This window comes from Symphodus melops (genome assembly GCF_947650265.1).
Source record: "Symphodus melops genome assembly, chromosome: 18".
NCBI classification, from domain to species: Eukaryota; Metazoa; Chordata; class Actinopteri; order Labriformes; family Labridae; genus Symphodus; species Symphodus melops.
In genome coordinates this window covers 12,485,241-12,508,918 of record NC_136708.1, presented here as the reverse complement: position 1 = coordinate 12,508,918, position 23,678 = coordinate 12,485,241, and the positions used below count along the sequence as shown (strand labels likewise).

Sequence of the window (23,678 nt, the reverse complement as noted above, 5' to 3'; positions counted from 1 at the left end):
ACTTTATTTGGACAGTGAATTTTCTCTAACAAAACAAAACAATAATCCATCAATAGGGTGATAAACTGTTGGTATACACCATGTCTTTAGAGATCTATTTTGCCCTAGCATCAATACTTCTTTAATTAGATGACTTTGACATGAAGATAAATGGACTGAGATGTCTTAGGCTACTTGAAAGAGAGCCAAAACAACACAAACAAATATATAACTATAACAATGTACTTTTTTTTGTTTTTACACAAGTTATTTACATACAATTTGGACTATGTTAATGCAGCCTAAATAACAGATCCATTGCAAAACATTGCAGTTCTGAGGGATCCAAAAGTTAAAAAAAACAAACTTGCTTGACCAACAGTCAGTCTTTAGGTAGACAGTAGCCTATTTATGGGGGGCAATGATTCGGTCTTTGGTAAACATCATCTTATTTATGGGGGGTGTGGGATGAGCGGGGTGTGAGAGAGGTAAACAGTCTTGATACCAACATAAAGAAAATTAATCTTTTTTGGAAGGGATTATTTTATTATGACAATGAAGGCCCCCTATTTATGTGATAACTCGAGTGGATGTATACATTATTAAAACATTTTTTGGTCATTTAATCGCTGTCATCATCGCTGCATCTGTGTCCGTCAATCAGTCCCGGGCGTGTTCCTGCGTCATCCCTTCACATCCAATCGCGTGGCGACGTCCAGAAACGGAGCACTCGAGACATAAACCTCGCAAACATGGCGACGCTCCGAAGAGAGTACGGAGATTGGAAATACGACCGTTTTTAACCGTAGCAAACAACCTCCTCCTCGCATGTTACAATGTGGTGGGGTTAGCCGGAGCCACCGCACGCACAGCCTTTGTGACGATGTTTGCAGAGGTAAGTGAAAAAAAGGACGTGAATACTGTGACAGCAGTTTGTAGTCCAGTGATAAGACATAGGCTAGTTAGCATGTAGCAGCTAGCCACTGAGCGTTAGCCCCGCAGGTAAACACACAGCAGCCTGACATAGTCCGCTGTGTATTTAGAAAGACTGCCTTCTATAAGTGGCAGTCTGCATGGGATTAGACAGGTAACCTGAAGTTAATACGATGAGCCCAGGATATCCTAGCTGTCAACGCGTCCTGGAATTAGCTCAACATAGTCAATGTCATTAGTATGCGTTTAGATTATGATTTACGTCCATCTACAACGAATTTCTACACAACTCAGACAGGTGAGCTGGGCTTAAAAAAAGCACAGGAGAGTAGCCTGTGTGTTGAACCACTCAAAGGTTGAGTAGTAACACAGGGGTGGACTTGTTTATCATACTGTCTCCTCCATGATACACTCTTCAATGATTATTGAATTTGTCAACAACCATATCAAGAGATGACAGCTGTTTCTCCAGTATTTCCTTCCCTTATTTTTTGTTTACTTCAGAGGAACTTCATGTGGTGTTCACACAAACAGCTGTTCGTTTAGTGTGTTTACAGAGACACAGTCAACTGGCCTAATGAAGGCTTCTACTAAAATATTAATATGTTGTCTTTGGTTCAATGCTGCTGGTCAGTGTCTATAAGAGAGTTGAGTCCTCTCTTTGTGATCCATCGGCATGACAAGCCATTTTTTGTGTGTGTGTGTGTGTGTTGTTATGAAAGTGTAGTTTCTCAATGCGTGATGACTTCCTGCCTTCAATCAAAAACACTACTTGCTATGACATCTGTTGAGCAGCAAAGAGCCTGCACTGTCTTCCCCACTTTGAGAGGCAGGTGACCTGATAACATCCAGGCACTTCTCCAGCAGTTTAAGTACAGGTTTAGCCTCGGTAATGAGGCTTTAGGTTGCTCTGCACTATTCTGCATGGCCGACAGTGGAGTCCTGACTTCTTTGTGATGTGCAGTTGGTGTTAAAGTATAGTGTAGTAACTCCTTGTAATATATTGTTCCTGCTAGTTTTAAGTCTAAAGTAAAGTATTAGACTTGGACTATGCTGTAATGGGGGTTGGCTGTACAAAAGTAGTGTAGTGCCATCTTTATCTTTACTGTGTATTTAAGATGTAAAAATAGGTTAAGACATATTGCAGTAGTCATGGCAATCTTGATATGATGGGTGTAAATCACATGTTTCATGATGTTACTCTCATATTTATTATTTGTGCAACAATAAGATACTGCTGATGTTACAATCTCTCCCTCAAAAAAGTATTTCTATTTGATAAGTTAAGTGGGAAATGTCAATATCAGAATATAGCACATGTTAATTCATTACAACCAGATATAAAAACTCAGACAAACAATCTACCAATTATTTGACAGTTTAATATCTGAAACCTCCCTGATATTTGTTTAACTATCTATTGTTTAAAAAAAATGAATCTATAGTAGGGCCGGAGTCAAAGATTTAACAATGGAAATAGAATTAATTTTAAAAAAGCAGAGTATAGTGGAATTTACTGAAATGTTGGTGTCATTTGTAAAACTTATGAAGTAAGCTGTTTTTTTTTTCTACTAATCTGTTTTTTTGTTGTTGTTTGAGTATGCTTGTTTGGTGGAAGTGCTGCGTCTTTCTCTGCCGTACCACGGGGACATGAGCGCGCACACAAACAGGAACAGCGGCCATCGGACACACCTGTTAACGATACAGAAATATATATAAGTCAGTGCATTTATGGCATAGCTTCAGGAATATACGGGTTATTGTTTTCAGTTTTTATTGGTGATGTTGAATTGTTTACTGTTGTTGAATTGTTGACTGAATATGTCAGTGTTTTGTAACGCACCTTAGCTAGTTTAATTACAGCCAAATGTGTCATTCAAGATCTTCATCCGAGGCTGGTGCCTCTTCGATAAGGATAAGCAAAAAGCTTCAGTTCATTTGATTACTGATCATGTGTATGTGTCATCCAAAAGCTTTAGAAACATTTGATGTATTAACTTCTGATATTGGCTTTTTGACTAGATTTTCTCTTTGGTTTCATAAACGTGTTTTTGCAGGCTAACTTGTAAATGTGACTCTTGTGTTTTGTGTTCTTGTTGAGCATTGGATGGTTTTGATCGAGGTTGGTGTTACACTCTTTCTGGCTGACTGTGTTTTCCTCCTTTTGAGCAGATAGGTTAACCATTGAGTTTGATGAATGCACCTTTAGCACACTGAGTTCATCTGTCGCGAGTGTATTGTGTTCATCCACAAGTCCGCACTGTTTTCTGTGAGGTTTTCCAACCCCGGCTTAATCTCATTAAGGTGTCTTAATTAAAGCTTGATGGACATAAAGGCCAGTGCTTTGTCACATCAGGTACACCTCTTTCTCTGTCCTTCAGTCAGTGAAAGAGAGTTCGCTGCCAAACAAGCAGACACATTCAAGGATGAGGCTCCGTGCAGACTTGTGTTTTGTATCCACTATAGATCAACCATGAGTCCACGTAACCCTCACGTTTGGCCTTCAATCTGCCACAGATGTTTGATAAGAAAAAAAAGTTTGGGATATGGATGTCTGCTTTTGCAGGACGTTATACGTACACCTTAAAGCTTGTTTCTATAATGAATCACAGACTTAAAAAAAACTCGAGATGCACCCTACCTACCTCAATACAAAGTTAAAGGGCTGGATGTTGTTGCAAAAGTCTAATCACAATATTCCTTTGTCAATGATCAATAAGGGGGCTGAGCGGGAGCGTGAGTATAGCCGCTGCTCATTATAGCTTAGTTTGTTTCTTGGAGCTCAGCGAGTTTATCATTTTGCCAGGTTTTCTCATAGATGTCCTCCTGTTTAAATCAAACGGATACAGTAATTAAAAGTAAAAACACCAAATAAACGTGTTTCAGGTTGAACATCAGTGTCGCTCTGAAGCTCTTGACACAGGACTTAAGTGGAGGAAGTGAGCGAGCTGCGTCTAACATTAACTCGTTTATAGCTGAAGAGCTTAACTTATTTTAGGGAGGACATTTTCCAATTCCAGTTGTTCTTCCTGATATCAATTCAGAAACCAAGACATGACTGTATGCCCATATTTGGTACCACCAAGTTAGTGGTGTGGCTAAGAAGAGGCTGTAGCCTTGGTTGGTGCCACATTGTTGCTTTGTTTATGTTGTTGGAGGATCATGGTTAGGATGTGAGATGGGGCTGGGAAGCTTTGGGTGTCTCACGATTCGATTCAGTTTTGATCCTCGGGGTAATGATTCGATTTAGAATAGATTGTTAATGAAAAATCACTCTAGAGTCATTGATCCATGGACTCGGCGTGTGTTTATGAATGAGTACATACTTCAGGATCTACTCAAGTCATCTGTGATACTGGCTAAATTTATTGTTGCTCTATTTGGCATTCTACTGATTTAAAGATTAGGAAGCGACACAAAATTGAATTAATAAAAAGAAGAAGAAAGACAGATTTTTTTGGAAGAAGTAAAACGAATCTTAGAAGAGAAGCATCATGATGTTTACATGAATCGATTTCTTTTACTCCCTCTAGTGTCACATTAGTACATTGACTGACTTACTCGTTAAACCAATGCGCCATTTTAAGCAGTAGTGGAGGCTCATATAGCTGTCCTTATGTTAGTGAGTGAAAGGCTGTTTGATCTATTAATTAAGAGTTGAAATGACCAACGTCTATCACTTCAATTGATATGAGCTATATCACACAATTTCTTTGGGGATTTAGTGTATTGCCAAGGCCTGGAGGGTTAAAAAAAGGCAACAAGCGACCTCAGTTTGGGCCAAAGAAACCTGACTATCCCCATGGCAGCAGGGGAGTTAATGCAGTGTCAAACTACAGGGAGCTGGCCATACCAACTTGGACAGAATATAAGGAAACTAATGAGTTCTCAGTCCGAGAGCCAGAGAGTAGACGGCTAATTGGTACTTCACCTTGGCCAAAGGCCGTGTTTGTGGGATGAATGGGACACAGCTAAGTGACCACATTAAGTGTCTCAGTTAGATGTTCTGACACCGGAAGCTGCCAGAAAAACACCAGTACTCCGTTGTACAAGTTTCTCAAACTTCACAGCAGAGAAGAACACCATTTTCAAACACATTCACTGATCTGTTCCTTTGATGATCTGCCTTTATCATGATTGATCGCTGATGATAATGATCACTCATTCTGTTGTCTTCCTTTGTTTTGCCACCCAGACTGTTGACTACTTTTTCCCATGTGCCCTCCACTACAAAGAGTCAAGGACTTTATCATGAACATATCATTTTGTATTCTTCTTCCTGTATAAAGTCTGAGCAGAAGCAAAGTTTATAGATTAAACTGATGGATCATAAAATCTTCTCCTTACTCTCTGACATTTTAATGTCCTGTTCACCTATTGTTAAAACTGTTCTTTTACAAACTGTATGGTTTGTAAACAATACTCTCCCATAACTCGCTTGTTCTTACACTTTAACTGCTGTTTCAGATTTGTGTTCGGGGAAGTACTCTGCTAATAAATCATGTTTTATAGATTCAAAAAAGAAAACCAGTTTACCTAATCATCTCAGGTTAAATCGTGTGCTGTCTTTATAATGAGTTGCCGGGATGTTCATGAGTGGATAGTTCTGTCTTTGTGTGCTTTCCTGTTATACTTGTTGCTCCACCTAATGTTACTGTAGTTCTGGAAATGACAGCTAATGGTAGCTTAATAGGCAAAGGCTTGTTGGCTGAGAATTGCACAGCACAGGTTTTGAATGAGAATGTTCTGGCAGCTTTGCGCCACGCTCTGCTTTACTGTACGGACCGTGGTGTTTGTTCGTCTGAGCTGTCAGCGATGTGACAGCCGAAGGCCAACCATCCTTTAGATGACGGAGAAGGTCAGACGCGCTCGTGGGATTTCTGAGAAACTGTGGGCAATACAACACAACGATGCACGCTTTCAGTACGATTTCTAACTTAACATTTCACTAACCTATCACAAGCTAGTCTTTTTCAGAGGCTGTCAATTTCCCCATGAAAAAAAACGCAAAGACATGCCACTACAATACAAGTGAAACCCGCCCTTGGATCCTGCTCTCACTACTGAATAGTGTCTTTTTAGGATAAAGACTAGACCACAACAGCTACATTGAATCATTATTTCCAGGGGCTGCAATTTAGGATTATTTAGATGATTGGTAAATCTGCCATGGGTTCTTTGAATTCAACTTTTTGTCTATATTAAATGAGGGAAAAAATGAAAATGGCCCTTCCTATAGTGTCAAAGTCAATGATTAGTATAATAGTGTTGTTTTCTTCGGTGTAGAGGAGTTGTTAAAGCTCCTGGTAATCCTTCAATAATGCTATTATTTCTAACTCCCCCCCCCCCCCACATCCTCTAGAATTAACCATTATTACTGGAGCAATTACTAATATATACCAGTTCTCCTTTCATTGTAGAGTAAATGTGTAAAACCTTAAGCTAATATGAAGGTTCTTTCTGTTATGGTGGTCATGGTGGATTAGGCCCTCTCACTTTCTCTCCCTCTGAGGAATTAAGCGTGGATCTCTCACAGGAGAGCTTTAATGGGCTGAGTTAACCTTTCGCTTAAAGACCACAGTGATCGACAGAGCCGCTTGTGGACTTGTGCGTCACAAAAATAGCAAGGATCAACCCTTGAGCAGTTTTTCCCCCCACACGTGCAACTTTGCAGTGCAGAGTGTGTGTGTGTGTGTGTGTGTGTAGTTGGGTAGGATTTGTTTTCAAGTTGCGCCAGGAAATCTGGGAAAGGATCATCTTCAAGACACTGATGTGTGTGCGTGTGTGTGTGTGAGTGTAGAGCCAAGGACGTCAAATAGTGGAGATCTCCTCGTGTAAATGTTCCCTCTTTATGTGGTGGTGCTTGAGTTTGTGAAAAGGGGAAGTTGATATGTCGTCTTAAATGTGTGTTCATGAGGGAAATGCAGACCGTTTGATTGTGATAGTATCACGTTGTCACACTAAAAGTGCATTTTTGTTCGTCAAGAAATACAAAACTCTGAAGCTGTTTTAGCATTTTATGGAAGTGAACAAAAACACTAAATATCCTGAGTCTTTCTACAACTATATTCATACAACTCATTAATTTTTTTATTTATTAAATTATTTAATCTGCATGATCTGTCATATTACTTATTTATATTTATTTCTTTTCTTTATTTCCATGTGCGGACACTCACAGTATTGTAGCACACATCCTTATTTGTGTCCATTCAGGGTGGGCTGTGTAAGGAATCGCTTTTGTTTCGATGTATGCGTTCCAGATCGCCTGGGTGTTAATCACTGGAACAGATGGTTCATGTTTAAAACCCCGTGTAAGCTGTAATAACTCAAGAGTGTCAGTTATCATCTCTCCTTCAGAGCCAAGCCTCCACACAGCCTCATCACCTCGCCACACACACTCACTGATCCACTCCACGTTCACCGTTGCTCACCAGCACCACTCACCACGGGTGATTCGGATCTTAAGCCCAGATGATCTGTTGTTGTGAGGAGTTAACAGACCTCCCAAAGAGACATCAGTCATCAGGAAATTCCTGATCATTTTTCGACCCTTTTCAATGTATAAGGATTTGTAATGTAATGCCTTTCTGATTGGGACCACGTTAGCCGTTGAGGGAGATAAGTACAGCTGGTGATGGTGTGGCAAAACCACGTAAACATTCTGGTCTCTGAGGCTAATGTTAGCAAGCACACGACATGACGTCAAAGTAGTTGGTTCAGTCTCGGCTCTGCTTACTGAAAAAACACACAACCTGTGTTTGAACCATGCCCCTCCAACCTAACTGAAGATAAAGAACAAAAAGACTTTAAAACAGCTTTTTTTAGTTTTGTCTAAACACACAATAATCAGAGTTATTTTCTGTTGTGAAAGATGTGTGATTGCACTTAAAACGTGTGTGTTCATGTTAGAAATAAAAGATATTATCCGTTGATTCTCCAGATATGATATGCCTATGGGTAACTTTTTAGAATTCCAAACCCAGCTCGGTCTCAACGTTTCACTGGAGAGGTTCAGATAGTTTTTTGCTGCTTCAGGCTACATTATGAGAGCTAGCTAGTGGTAAATATTGTTGACAAAGTTAACGTGTCGACTGTTAGCATGTAGCTAACTACTGAGGTAATGAATGTGTGTGAATGTGAATCACATCACTGAGTGCTTTCTCTGAAAGGTGAAAGGTAAACAGAGCAGATGGTGTTACGGTTGGGCAAACTGTTTTCATGGAAATGTTTTATCTTGAGTTTTATTTGGTCTTTTGTAAGTGGCTGAAACAAAGAGGCTGCTGTTATAGCTTCCCTGTTAGTGTCAGAGTTGAGGACACTGCAGTTAATTTTAGATAGTCAAAGCGTGTGGCACAATAAAAACCGTTGAGTGAAAAGCACTCCTTTTGTTTTTCTGTCACTCTATTCATAACTGTAAGAATAGTTTCCTTCTTTGACCAGCTTTTTGTTACTCCCCAAAGTCCTTACCCTGCAGTTAGGGACTTTGTCCCAGCCAGTTATGACTTGCTAAAGACCAGGTAGTCTAACCAGTTTGGACACATTCTGCTTCCACTGACAATTATGTGTCACAGGAAATGAAGACACTTTTAGGAAGAACCAGAACTTTCCATTCGTAAGAATTCCAGTTCTTCCCATAATGAGTAATGGATGTTAAAAAAACATAATGCTGCTGCATTTCTACACCTGATCCTGGCACTGCCGTCTATGTGTATGCTGTGTTTGCTATCAGCAGGGCCTACTTTTATCCAAAATAAAACGTGTTTTAGAGCTGAAATAGAAGTGAATAATGAAAGAGTGTTCATTGGCTGCCTTTAATAGTGAGGTGACTCAACAAAAAAGACTAATCTTCTTGGCTAGTATCAAGCCACTGTCAGCTGTGTGACACATGTAAAGGTGTGCTGGTACAAACGATATAACCAGCTCAAGTTCTGTTTAACCTCAGCCTGTGTTTCAGATGTTTAGTTTACATTGAGTAAATAAATTCTGGGTTTAGCGGGTCCTCACTGACAGACCTAAGCATCAGGTTTTCATCACTCCAGTGTGCTCTGCCAGGCATTCGCTGGTGCGCTGAATAGGGATGACACAAACTTCTCCGCATGACCTGAGCAGGAGTCAGTCAGTTCATTTTTAAATGATCTTGCATTAGTGGTAAGAAGGCTAAACTGATTGTGACCCATCATGGGCAGCACCATGAACAAGAACTGTCTGTTTGAATGGAACTAGTGTTAAAAGCTAACAGAATAACCAGCGAGGTCATACTAAAGCAGATAATGATAGAAGGTAGTGCTGAACAATTAATTTTAATCACAGTTGAGATTTTGGCCTCCCCACCATTGGTCAGTATGGCCCATAAAGCTTTAACAGTGTAGTTCAGAAGTAAAAATCCCATTCATTTTCTCCAGAGTGGATTTAATTATTAGCTGTAATGTCATAACCATCGAAGGTAGACTGACAGTGAGCTACCCGAGTGTGAAACGACATGCTCCTGGAGGAGATAAAAGTTCAACCTCATTTTAAGAAAAACTAGATTTATTCACAATATAGGGGCAAAGAACTACACTGACCATGATCATAGAGTATCACAGCAAGGTCTCTGATTGGTTGAACTTGCTGTTACCATGGCAGTGTTTCCCGCACCTTAGCGCCGTATGCGATCAGATAAGTGTTGCTAGCTGGCAAGCTAGTTTGTTAGCTAACACAAACTATAATAATAACCATGTCATGCTGCTGTGTATGTAGTTTATATATTTTCTACAACAAAAATGAGAAGATAGTACAACACTTGTGTTAGCGATGACAAAAGTTACATTTAAAAAGAAACAATATTATTCACGATGGATTGTGGGATGGGTAGTCCCTTGACTTTGGGTGAAGATGATGTACACAGTCTTGAACCTTTTTTTTTTTTTTTTCTTCTTATATGCCATTTTGGCACCACATTAAATGTACCAATATAGTCAGAGTAGCAAGTTGTGTTTTGTTCCAGGCACCAATCTCTTGATTGAAGGCTGTTGTAAAAAAAAAAAAAAAATCAATGGAGAATTTGAACGGGGAAATTTACTTCTGGAACCGGTTACGCCTCTCTATGCACAGCTGCCTTATTTTATCAGTCTCCTGGATTTTAGAGGGTTTTAGTAATGGAAAACACCCTTCTGTCAAACGATCCCTCAATCACAGTTTACTTAGCAATGAGTCTCTGTCATCATCAATACATACATTGTAAGCTTTAAGACCCCTTTTTTTTATCCAACACAGTTACTAGCGGGTTGTAATGTGTTTTTTTTTTTAGTTGACTGCGGCAGAGAAAACAATGTCCCAGTGTCCTGAGGAAGCTCACTCTGTCCCTATCTGGCTCCATCAGTGGGAGCTGATTATCTAGGAACTCTGGTATGAATGTAGGGCAGCAGAAGATCATCACTGCTGATCATCATGACGTCTGTCAGGGACTCTTCTGATGGCTCACAGTGTGATTCTTCTGACTGTGTCTGTGAAAATGTTTGTCGATAATGTTTTTCTCACGGTATTTCATGTCACTGTTTTCATCCTGTTGCTGTGCCCTGGTGTGCACGGCTCATCTTTGCAAGGTTGCAGTTGTACTCAGATTTACGTACCATACGATCACACTCGTGATCTATTACTACATGTCGTAAGAAGGTGTCTGCTAACTGGAGTTCAGATGTGACTTGGCAGTCGTGTGAGGTATTCAGTTGGGGACTTGTAGTTTATTTGGACTGTGAGATTCCAGACCACCAAGACGACAAGAATCCAGTCATGCTTTTGTGTAGATCTCTGAGAGAGAAGTCGCTTTCCTTTTATGGGTAATCGTGGACAAGTAAACACCAGCTTTGAAAAAAAAAAGTCTTTAGATAGAGACGGTCACAGCCAGACTGTCAGACGTGGATTCTAAAAGTCACGCTTCACTTGCATGTTGCTTTTATATTTCAGTTGAATGTGTAGCAGCAGCAGCAGCATTGTATGGGACTGTAAAATTAGAGCTACAAGACAACTTATGTGGAAAACTGGGACACGGAGCTGTGAGCTGGAAACGAGAGCTCGGTTTCCTGCACTGACAATAACAGGAAAACCATAGGATGTGTCACACAAGTCTGCACACACAGTCTATCCCTGATACTTTCGAGCAATACAACACCCAACAGTGTGTTTGTGTGTGTGTGTGTGTGTGTACGCGTTTGTGCGTGCATGTGTGTGTGTTCCAATATTCTTTATCTGTCGCGACTTCTTATCGGCTCACATCATTATACAGAACTCTCGTGTTCTTCTTATCTTCTCTTTTCAGTTTGTGTCAGAGTTCTTTCAGTATTTCTTTACAGTTTTGTGAGGAGGAGTTGATGATGTGGTTGGTCTGCGAGGTTTTCGATCAACATCAGCAACAAATAGCACTTTTAACATCAATACACTGGATGTTTTTAGTGTAAAAAAAATGTCAAAAACAATCTTCGGGGAGTCTTTCTTCAAGCAGCTCTAACGATCCTCAGACCAGTTAAAGTGTAAACTTCAGCACATGGAGTATTAACCTGGTGTGTTTATGTGTTTTTTTTCCTAGGCCAGTCTGTCCATCTGGGGATGGGGGGGTCTTGGAGTCGTGCTGTTCCTCGTCACCTTTGGACCCTTTGCCGTATTCTACCTGGCCTTTTATATCTTCTGTTTTATTGGAGGGTGAGCGCTGAGCAGGAACATCTCTTTAGACACGGGCCCGCTTTCAAATGAACAGCAGCACTCTGATCAGCTCGTTTCTCACTCTCACTTCTGTTTTCCAGGGGCTTTGCAGTCACACTACTCTATGGAAAGATCAATTCCGAGAAACACCTGGAAAAGTGCGAGCATTCATACCTACCACCCACACAAATTGGTATACTAAAGGTAAAAGCACAGTTATGCACAAACACACACACACATTCATTAACTTTTACTCACGGTCCTTTGTTGGTGAAAATGCTCTCCAGGTTAGCTTCCATTCATTCAGGTGCCTTTATTTCACTGTCGCCTTACTGTGTTTCTCTTTTGTGTTTGTCTCTCAGACGTTGGATGAGATGAAGCTGGAACTGAAGCCAATAAAGATTGACAGGAGACTGACTGGCTCCTCTTTCATAGATGAACCACTACAACAGGTGTGTTTGTGTATATTTAACTTTGTGTGTTTTGCACTTTAGTCACCCACGAGAAGGGAAACTTATAATTCTCCTGGTTTGTAAAAAGGGATTAAAAAAAAAGATCTGTTAACCATTTATTCCACACAAAAATATGTCTTGTACCTTGTATAGTGTCACAGTTGAAACTAGGATTCCAGTTCATGAGATCAAAAAGCTGAAATATTATGCAGCCAGTGACAAAAGCTCTGCACTACATGATGTATTCATTACAAGAGCTCATGTTATAAACTGTTGAGGATTGACTGTGCTGAGTAGAGAAGCATCTGAGAGAAAACAGGATTAATGCTGGCTGAGAAATACTAACACGTCAGACTTTTTGGATGCCGGCCCAGTTAAGTATTCGTCTGACCCATCAGCTGGTCCAGGCCAGCAGCTTAATGGCTACAGGCCATAAAGAAGTCTTCCTGAAGCCTCAGGGTCTCATGGTCACAGGAAGTTGGTTCTATCTGATTTGTGTCGGTGGGTTTGTCCTCAGGAGATTATCTGTCAGGTGATGTATGCTGCTTTTATTCCCAGCAAATTAGAATATAATCAACCATACGCTGTGGAATAAATCAATTAAGTTAAAGCTTAATTTAGTTTTAGTGTGTTTTAACAATATATATTACTGGTACACAAATGATAAATAAATATTGTTTGAGAATAATAGATGAGTAACTTTCTACGGCTGTTTTACTGTCTCTCTTTGGCTCAGTCTGTCCGAGCAGCAAGTGGAACTGAAAGTTTCAGTCTTGTTTCACTGTCAGAGCACCACTAACCTTTTTTTTTTCTCCAATCTTTTTTTTGCTTTTTTTCTCCTTCTAAATGCATACACACATAACATGACAGGTCTGTCCGCTTGTCAAAAAGCAGAAAAAAAAGAAGTGCTTAGTAGCTTCTATCTGTTGGTCAGTGTTTTTTCTTTCCACCTGGTCCTGTGGTTACAACCCGTGGAGAAAAAAAACCAAGATTTAAGCACGCTGCCCTGAGTTAAGCAGCGTGGCCGGCAGAGTTAGCTGCAGACACAGCAGATTGTGACAGTCAGATGACAGTGAGTGCTCTGCTGTGGTGCATCTGTTCCCCCGGGAATGCACAGTAATCATTTCAGCCACATGTGAACCTTGAGACCTTGCCCAGCTAAAAGTGACATGACGTTAGCCTGCGTCATACTCTCTGAAAGACATTCATTGTCTGTATTCATTTCAATTCACGACAAAGTCCTTCCACCTGTGCGGCTCATACAGTCACAGCAAAATGTAAACCGACAAAGACAATGATACACGTGTCATCTGGATTTAACGTCACCTGTCAGACGTATCCTCCTCATTCTGTGCAACTAGATGATTGTCGTAGACCAGGTTTTCTCTGCTCTAGATTTATTTACCCAACTCAAGCTAAAATCTTGTGCAGCATTTAAGTAACCCACTCTTCAATCCTCAACTTATTGTCCACAAGAGCTTGACCCTATTCAGAGTCATTATATTTTTATGCGCACCGTTGTTCTTTCAGCCTCTCTCAGTGCATCTCATTCAGTTGTGCTTGCTAATAATCTTGTTGGATTATTTGCCCCTGTAGGTGATCCAGTTTGCTCTGAGAGACTACATCCAGTATTGGTACTACACTCTGAGCGAGGATGAGTCCTTCTTATTGGAGATCAGACAGACGCTGCAGAATGCCCTCGTCCAGTTCTCGACTCGGTACAAGACGCATTGACATACTCCGTCTTTCTACTTGATTTTGTTCTATATCCTGTTTTTATTCTATTTTCTTTCTTCTTCTTTTTTTAACTCTTTTAAACGCTTATGCTTTTCTTCCAAGGTCCAAAGAGGTGGACTGGCAGCCTTACTTCACCACTCGCCTAGTGGATGACTTTGCCACCCATTTACGTGTCTTTCGAAAAGCCCAAGACCGCCTCGCTGACAGGGAGGACAAGCAAAGTGAGCAGACACAGGCATAATTAAATGACTGGCATGGCGGCTCCTATTCAACAAGGATTCTGATTGTGCAGTTTGTTGCTCTTTTGATGAGTTACACGATGGGGCTTGATTGCAATCGTGGTGCAGAAAAACTTCATTTGTGGACTTTTTGATAGAGTGTAATGATGAGAAATTTGCACCAGCAGTGATTTATGACAATCATCGATGTCTAAACAGGGGACATAACCGAGGAGCTGGTGGACTCCTTCTTCGAGGCCGAGGTGGAGATGGAGAGGAAGATTTGTCGAGATGTGGTGTGCACTTCACACAAAGACGAAGAAGGTAAACACACATGGACAAGGTGCCTGACCTGATAGTTAACATGGTCACAAAGAACTCCTTCACACAAACGTGTGGATGCTTGACAAAATAACCCCCGAACGTGATGCGTTTGTGACAGGTTTTCTTCGGGACTTGTGTGAGTTGCTTCTGTACCTGTTACTACCTCCTGGAGATTTCCACAACAAAAACATGAGATACTTCCTGAGGGTGAGTACAAAAAAAACCTTTCTCTCCCGAAGTCTGTCAAACCATCACAACAAGCCTGACTTTATTTTTTTTTAGACAAAAACTCTTTCTCACGGCACACATTATGCCACACAACTGCTCTTTATCATGAATGAGCTACAAGCCACTCATCTTTTTATTTTCACAATGCTTCTGAATAGACTGTGCCACTTTGCCAGACCATGTGATTGCATGTTTGTAGTGTAAATTGATACGTGTGTGTGTGCGTGTCTTGAAGTGTACTGTGTTGTTTCTTTTAGGAGGTGCTGGCACGTGGAGTGCTACTTCCTCTGATCAACCAGCTGAGCGACCCGGACTACATCAACCAGTTTGTAATCTGGATGGTGAGAAGCGACACTCGCACCCTGCCTCACCACTCGACCAATCCTTATCGCCTACATATGAACTGTTGTGCAAAGTTTTTGTGGCTACATACATGTAAAGAAAAAAAAACTATAGTACAAATGAAATGCTAAATAACTAGCTTTGGGAACTACTGTACGTGCTGCCTAAGTGCAAATGGTTTTGTTTTCGGATAGATTCGGGACTCCAGCTGTAACTACGAAGCCTTCATGAACATCCTGAAGCTGACGGACAAGCCTTCAGAGCTGGAAGCTGTCAAAGACAAAGTGCTGGAGGAGCTGCAGTACCTCCGCTCCCTGGACACTGCTGGAGATGGTGAGCGACGCTCTTTTTTTCCACATTTCCATACAAATGTATGCCCTGCTTTGTTCTCCTCCTTTGATGTCCTTGTTTCTCTCTCGTTTAGACATCAACGTGATCAAGAACCAGATTAACAGTCTTCTGTTTGTGAAGAAGGTGTGTGAGACCAGGATCCAGAGACTACACTCTGGCAAGGTAAGATGCTGCTGCACAGCCTCATTGTGCTAACACAGAAGGAACCAATCAAATTGTTTTAAACTTGGTTAGTGTGATTCAGTCTTTAAATATCAGTTAGTTAATTCACTTTCGACAGAATCAACCAGACTAAGAATAGTTTATCATCTCTGCTCTGTGTAGCAGACTTTGTGAACTATTTTGTGTGTTTTGTAGGAGGTGGATGCCTTAAAACTGGCAGCCAACTTTGGAAAGCTGTGTGTCATCCCGCTGGATCATATCCTTGTCCACAACATTGCCCTGCAGTTCTTTATGGGTAATTCTGTAATATGTAACATCACATGCACCTATGTCAAAACTATAGTCTACATGTTGTCAATACAAGACTTAAATCCTGAACATTTCTGTTTATCATCTTTGTAATCTATAACTTGTTCCCTCTCTGTGGACTTAATAGCCCCAAGCTGTTTGTTAGACACAGCTTTTATCAGATAATGATGGCCTGTTTGTGTGCATTAACTCTGAACAATGAGGCTGGTATTTGTGGTGTTAAATTTATGTAGTTTTTTTCCCAGTTGCTACAAGCAAATGTAGAAAAGGCTTAAAACCATAGTGTCCCCCCCCTTATTTTTTTTAAAAGAAAAGAAGATAAGCTAGAGTGTATTGGTAGTTGATTTCTTTGTCATTCTTATATTTTAGGCCGTTTGCCTTTTATTTTGATAATAGAGCCAAAGAGAGACAGTAAATGTTTGGAGGAGAGAGAGAGGGAGAGGGAGATGACATGCAGCAAAGGGCCGAGGTCGGATTCCAACCCACGGGCACTGCAATGAGGACACATGCATGCATACAAGGGGTTCACAACATGACCTCCAGGCTAAAGGATATGCCGTGGCCTTTAGTTGGATTTTTTTAGTTGGATTTTATTTTTGTTGTTGTTACAAGACAACCAGACACTGCAAGCTAAATGCTCCATGTCTAAGACCAACTCTTGTGTGCTTGTGGACCCAGACTTCATGCAGGCAGCGGGGGCACAGGCAGAGCTGTTCTTTTGGCTCACCGTGGAGGGCTACAGGGTGACGGCACAGCAGCAGCTGGAGGCCATGCAGGGCTGGCAGAAAGATGGCAAGAAGCAGCCCAACGCCACCAAGGGACTTCTGAAGGCTGCAGCGTTGGGTGTGTTTGAACAATACCTCTCTGACAAGGTAGGGGACGAAGAACTTGTTTTGTCTTTAATAAATACAAATGATTTCACCTCATTGTGTGTCTTGTTAAATGAAATACTAATTACCTTCTTATGAATCACTGCTTACTTTAGCCTTTATAGTCCAATATTTTAAGCTATTAAATATTTATATATAATATAGTATTTGCTGATGGCAATCTGCTCTTTTTTCTACCAAACAGGCATCTCCCAGGGTGCAGGTGGACGAGGAGTCTGTAACAAAGCTAGGAGAGAAGCTGCAGAAGGACGACCCCACACCAGAGATATTTGATGACATCCAGCGAAATGTATAAAGTTTTATATCTCTATATGATGAAATATTGTTAAAAAAAAAAAAAAAAAATGCAAATACTAAAATGAATTTGACCAATGTTTCCCAAGGTGTACGACATGATGCTACGTGATGAACGCTACTACCCCTCCTTCAAGCAGAGCCCTCTCTACGTCCGCATGCTAGCAGAGCTGGATATGTTGAAAGAGCCAAGCTATCGAGGGTCCGATGACGGCGATGGAGAGTCCTTCAACGGCTCCCCAACAGGAAGCATAACTTTAGTAAGTGGTTGTCACTTTGCCCATGCTGATGTGCAGACACGTCTTGCGTTGTTATCGTCACCCTCAACACATTGCTGCAAAGTAAATGATGACATGCTTCTTGTGATTTCAGTCTTTGGACGATTTGTCCAACTCCTGCCATGATGAAACTATGCACCTACATGCCTTCATCTCTGACACGGGTACGGATGCACACAATTATCACAACTGTCAATCTGTAATGAGGGTTGTTAACATTTAATTCAGAGTCTTATTTGATGCAGGGTTGGGGTGAGATGGTGTGGTTGTGTTCACAGTATTCAGCATCTTTTAGCCCAATTTGTCCTTCCCTGCACGTTTTTCCTCCTCCTAGCTCTATTCATTATGTCTGCTGTGTCATTTCAAACTTTTCCAGTGTTCTTTATTTCTTTCATTCCATCACCTTCACTGTTTTTTTTCTGTTCTCCTTTTTTTCCTTCCTTCCTTCCACTCCTCCCTCATCTCCTGCCATTTTGCCACCCCTCATTTCATTCTGCTCTGCATACTTTCATTTCACTTTCTCCCTCGTCTTCCTTCCAATCCTGCACACACGTTTCCTCCTTTTCCATTCTTTCTTCCCTTCCTCCATCCTCTTCCATCTTCTGTACCAATTATTGGATATCTTACGGGGTGGGGTAGCTGACACTTGTCTCCCCGGGTTCTGGGGTGCCACAGGGGTTTGCAACGACCACGGTAAGACCTACGCGCTGTACGCCATCACTGTGTTCAGACGTAACCATGACGGAAGCGAGGACTGCTGGAAGACGTATCGACGCTACTCAGACTTCCATGACTTCCACATGAGAATCACCGAACAGGTGTGTGTAAGTGATGCTGGACATTTACTCAAACAGAACAAATATTTAAAGCAGAGCCAAAACTCATCGATGTGTGTATACGTTGTGCTTTAGTTTGAGAACCTGGCATCGATCCTCAAGCTGCCAGGGAAGAAGACATTTAACAACATGGATAGAGACTTCTTGGAAAAGAGAAAAAAAGATCTCAACGCTTACTTACAGGTAAATTGAAATACTTGATTGTTGGAATGTATTGTGATGCATCATTTTGTGAAGTGTACATCATTAACATTTGGTGTGTTCCAGTTGCTGCTAAACCCAGAGATGGTTAAAGCCTGTCCGACGCTGATTCCTTACGTCTATGACTTCCTAGAGAACAAGGCGTACAGCAAGGGCAAGGGAGAGTTTGCACGAAAGGTAGCTGCTTTTTCACCCCAAATACAGTATACATCACATCACATTTTTGTTGTCATTTATTTATGACCAGAAAACTGCAGACATGGTATATTCAAAGATGTTGTCTGAATACATTCATTTTTAAACAGTTTAATGTATGTGAAAGGTTTTCTAAATACATGTTCCCTTTGTCTCTTTTTCCACTTATCAGATAGACACATTTGTAAATCCTCTGAGGAGCTCCATGAGAAACGTATCTAACGCAGTGAAGGGCTTGCCTGACAGTCTGGCAGAGGGCATGACCAAGGTCTCTGACAACATGGGTCGCATGTCCGAAAGACTGGGCCAGGACATTAAACAGTCCATCCTAAAGGTAACAGACTCACACAGAGGAAGGTCTCGTCTCGTCTCGGTCTCAGACTGGGCAGAGCGGTCGAAATCAAGACTTGTCAAGACCACTACTGAAAGCCTTTTTTCCACGTCATTAATGTGGTTACAAAGAAAACGCCTCTTTCTAAAAGGACAATTGACTTTCATTCATTCATGATTAGATTTTTATCCTCTGGTTACGGCAACAACCTTTCTGGCGTTATGATCTAAGTGATAGACGCTCGCTCAACATAAGAAGATTTTTTTTAAAGATTTCTCCTTGATATTTAGGGTCTTGGTCTTGTCTTGGCCTCGACCCCTCAATGTCTTGGTACTGTCTCTGTCTCGGAGCACCCTGGTCTCGACAATGTCTTGATTAAAACACCATTCTGTTGGTGTTTAGCCTACTCAGTAGGCCGCGTACAAGTCTGTAAAAAAAAATCTTAGCCTTGTAGTCATGACAACTGTTGTTACCCTCGTCATTTCCTCACATTTCAGTGTCAAGTTCAACCAACCTCTGACTTTCTCGCGTCCCCTTCTTCTATCCCAGGTGCCTCCACTCCTCCCCAAATCTGAAATCGACCCTGAACACTGTCGAGTCTCTGCTCAGCTGGATGACAACGTGAGTCAGGAGTGCATGTTGCTTGCTTAATGGTTTATTTCCCTGTTAAAGTGAAATGTCGTTTTAAAACATGCTCATTCCCGCTCTCAGGTGGATGATAACATCCCTCTGAGGGTAATGCTGCTATTAATGGACGAGGTGTTTGACCTGAAAGAGAAAAACCAGTGGCTGCGCAGGAACATTAAGAACCTGCTTCAGCAGCTCATCAGGGCCACATATGGAGACACCATCAACAGGTCAGAGACAGGAAGACAAAGCAGTGACTCAAATACAGTCAAGACCTGGAGAAGACGCAAACTGATGAATTTTTTATTTACAATACACGCTTCCTACTACACGCTAATCCCATGGGTTTAAAAGTAACCACAAACCAGTTCAAACCAATATACAACTACTTTTTTGAGTTTAAGAAAGATGATTAATGTTAAGTATTTTTATGTTTGAAATGTTTTATCTCTGAGTCATTGGTGATATTTTTGGCATTTAACATTACTGATACTGGGATGTCTCTGGTCTCCTGTCTGTTTCCAGATAGGTGAAGTCAAACGAACCCAAAAAACAGCGTTTCAAACAAAAACAGTTGTTGTTATGACAGTTGTTGTGTTTATTTCAGGACCAGTTCCATGTGAACTAATGGAGAACTAGGATAAACATGTGGAGTGGTGTGCTAATATTTAAACTGAGCACACATGTTCAGAACATGAGACGACACACACACTGACATCTTGTACAAAACAACAGGGATCAGTAAATAGCTTCAAGCCTGAACTGTTTCTTTTGTCCCTAAAGGAAAATTGTGGATCATGTGGACTACTTGACCTCACCCGAGCAGGTTGCGGACTACGTCAAGAAGTTCAGGTAACCCCCTCACCAGTTAATCTTCAGAAAGAACTGTTGATTGGTCAAAAATGTTATACATGAGGTGCTGGTAGACTTCAAAAAAAAAAAAAAAAAGTTACAAGTAATCCTCATTGGCTGTGTTTCTATACAGGGATTCTTACTGGCCCAATGGTATTCTGGCAGAGTCGCCGCCACGTCGGGATAAGAACATCCGCATGAGGACCAGAGTAGCCGCCAAAACCAGCCTGCTGGGCATCATGCCAGGTGAAAAACATTCTCCCACTTTATGTTGATGTTGGCCAGTCTTGTTTTGGACAACCTCCTCTAATTACTTTTACCCCTTCGGCCCACTTTCTTATTTCAGTTGTTTTTAAAGATGCTATATAAATTAAAGTTATTATTATTTGGAACTGACCGATTGAAAACACTTCCAATGGAGTATTAATAGAAGCTCCTGAAGGTTTGGTTATGACCGGCCATTGCTCCCTTTTATGGCTTATTTTAATAAACATAACAACTTAAAGTGTTGAGTTGCATAGTTGTGTTTTTCTGTTATAATTTTTCAGTAAATTCAAATGATGGTTTTTATAATAGTTTTCGATTGTGCTGTAACTATAAAAGGTAAATTATCTTAAAAGTTATGTAAAGGATATGATTTACCACATAGCTATCTCTTGTTGTGTTAGCATTCAGGTATATGATACTAGCCAGGAAGTGGCTGAATGCTAACGTTAGCTGTTATCTGATGGTAAATGTGGCAAAATGTTATTTTTACTGGGAAACTTGTTCAAGAATTCTACTGTCTATGGTTTTCTCCAGTGACTCACTAATATTGAAGCATCTTGTTAATAGTGAACTGTCAAATGTCCCTGATTTATACGACTCAAAACCTCAACCTAACAATGCCATTTTAACAGTTTCATAACTTCAAGTATGGCAGAGTTGTGAACCCACAAGAAACAGTTTCCCTTTTTATTCACACTTCTCACCTCTCTTATTTTCTCTTCGTCTCAGATGAGCTGAAGCACATCATCGGAGCAGACACTACGAGAAAAGGCATCCTCCGTGTCTTCGACATGTTTCAGTACCAACCCATGAACCGTCGGCTTGTGTACGTTTTCCTGGAGGGCTTCTTGGAAACGATGTTCCCGCAGTATAAATTCCCAGAGCTCTTTGTCAAACTACACTCCCGTTCACCGCGTATCCACAGATTTAGCCAGAAAGTCAAATCGTCCTCCCTCAAGAGGTGACAGGAGAGGACAGAGGCAGCGGGACATCAGCCAAACAGACACACTCTTGGACTCGAGGACGGCGAGTGATAGCGGAAGGGGCTTGATGTGATTGTTAAGGTGTGTTTGCTTGATTTCTGCTCTCCCACTTCCCTCACACACTATCTCCAGTGAAAACACTCCAGCTGTCTGGACAGAGCTGAAGGATGAGCAAACACGTACATTGCCCTCGTCTAACTCTGTGACACATTCAAATCCTGTAATTTGCACCAAGACTGATCATTGCATTTTTTTGTTTAAGTTAAAATAGTTTCCTTTTTTTTTTTCCAGATGTTTCAGTTGTATTGAGCTTTATCATGGGCCAGTCAATGCTGCTTTCTTGTGGTTCAGAGAGCCGACCACGAATACTGTATTGCTTTTAACTGCAGGAGCAAATAGCATAGACCCACACCTTGCCTTACCTTCCTGCTTTATGTGTTTCAGCCGGAATAGCCCCCAATCTGAGTGACCCGGACATTCAGCTGTAGACGAACTAACCCACACGCTAGATATTTTATCTGCAAAAGCTGCACACTTGCTAACATTTTTTCATAACCAAATATGTCAATAACACTGGGTTAAGAAGGCGCTGTTTTTTTAAATGTGACTGAAAAAATGAGGTTGGAAGGATAATTTTACATTTTAATGACACATTTTTCAAGCCTCTTTTTTTTTGCCCAAGATCCTCAAAGAATAAGCCACACCCCCTTTAATGCTACTGTCAAACATGTGAAGACCAAAGCTCATGCTGTCCATACTTAGCTAAATAAATGAATCATGTGAGGGAGCAGGAGGTTGAACTCTGGCGACATAATGGTGAGGCTCTTAAGTTGTGGCACAGTTGTGGGATGCTCAGCGCCATCAAAGAATGTACTCTCTGGTCTAGTCTGTATTTGGCTTGAGTAGAGTTTTGTGTGAATGTGTGTGTGTGCGCGCGCGCGCGTGTTTTAGCATGAAGATGCTAACCTTCTCAGTAAGAAACTGTGCCAGTGTGAGCTAGTGAACCAGCCTTAAAAGTATAAACAGGACATACTGACCAAGAGATGCACGCACGCTACAGGTAGCGCTCCTTCACAAGACTGAACATCACAAGGAAATCAAAATAGAGATATGAAGCTATATCCCTAATCACTTTTATGCAGAGAAGATGTTTAATTTTGTGCAATACTTTCTTTTCTGTAATGCATGTGCGTTTTGAATCATTGTATACTGATATAGAACCATATAGTTTTAATAGTGAAAAAACAAGTTTCCCAAAAATGATTATCCCAACAACTTGACATTCCATTGTTGTAAAAGTACAATGTTTATTTTACAGACTTGTTTTATAAGTCTGAGTTATTTTGGGACTTTTTTTTTTTTTTTTTTTACTACTGGGGGACATTTTCCACGTACCCCAGCCCCTCTAACAGAATCTGTTTTGGGGCGATGACTGGGGAGTTCAAGAGGCTTTCTGTTTCACAGTATGATTAGTTCATTGGACTATTGCTAGTTCAGAGGCGCCCTCACAAACTGCTTCATTTTAATAACAAGTGGCGTTTTTATGCATTAAACATGTTCTGTTCAGTGTGAACATATCTTTGTTGTGATAAGCTGACAGCTGGAGGGACCACCGCCCTCTTTCTCCTGTCTGATAGGCTCACAGGAGAGCCTTTTCCTGTGACCAATGGAATCATTGCTGATGAGCACTTAGTAGCAACTATGGAAGGGCCTCTCTCATTGGCTGGATGGAGCGCCGTTCTGCGGCGGTCATCAGATGGATTTTCCTCGTCTGCACTGAGCAGCTTTAGCGGACTCTGGTGGAGGTGAATTGGAGGACATGAACCTGGAGCCTCTTCTAACTCGGACGTGAATAATTTGTCCCTATAGTCGAGAAGGTGTCACCTTTAACTTTCTGCACACCTCTCCAAACAGGAAGGCTTGTCTTTTTTTTAACCCCAGTATTTATGAATCTATGATAATGAAAATTGTGCATATCTGTGTACAGTATGTGTTAATAGTGTGCCTAAATGTACTGTCAACTCTATTTTCATATTTTTCTTTAACCTAAAAAAGAAATCAATCAGAATGTCATGATCACTTTATGCGACTGAAAATGACTTTAGGGTGTTTCTTTGCATCATGCTTATCAAACTCTTCCTTGTGAGCAATTGCGCTCAGATCAGTATAACACTAATAAAAGATAACTCAGACTAACTGACCAACAATA

General features: G+C 41.0%; 1 protein-coding gene across 2 annotated transcripts; it reads left to right on the top strand.

Moving 5' to 3' along the window:
• Nucleotides 1–638: 638 nt before the first annotated feature.
• Nucleotides 639–23,678, top strand: snx13 (sorting nexin 13). 2 transcript variants are annotated; one of them, XM_079367613.1, is made up of 25 exons: nucleotides 639–874; nucleotides 11,480–11,592; nucleotides 11,694–11,796; nucleotides 11,955–12,044; nucleotides 13,641–13,762; nucleotides 13,884–14,002; nucleotides 14,219–14,323; nucleotides 14,442–14,530; nucleotides 14,809–14,892; nucleotides 15,088–15,226; nucleotides 15,318–15,406; nucleotides 15,602–15,701; nucleotides 16,394–16,587; nucleotides 16,790–16,894; nucleotides 16,989–17,159; nucleotides 17,272–17,341; nucleotides 17,853–17,995; nucleotides 18,089–18,196; nucleotides 18,281–18,391; nucleotides 18,582–18,743; nucleotides 19,290–19,361; nucleotides 19,452–19,597; nucleotides 20,151–20,219; nucleotides 20,353–20,465; nucleotides 21,216–23,678. In XM_079367613.1, the coding sequence occupies exons 1-25, from the start codon at nucleotides 863–865 to the stop codon at nucleotides 21,449–21,451; spliced, it is 2,865 nt and encodes a 954-aa protein (XP_079223739.1). In that variant the 5' UTR covers nucleotides 639–862; the 3' UTR covers nucleotides 21,452–23,678. The 2 variants fall into 2 exon arrangements, with proteins under 2 accessions (XP_079223739.1, XP_079223738.1); XM_079367612.1 differs by having other exon boundaries at nucleotides 17,853–18,001.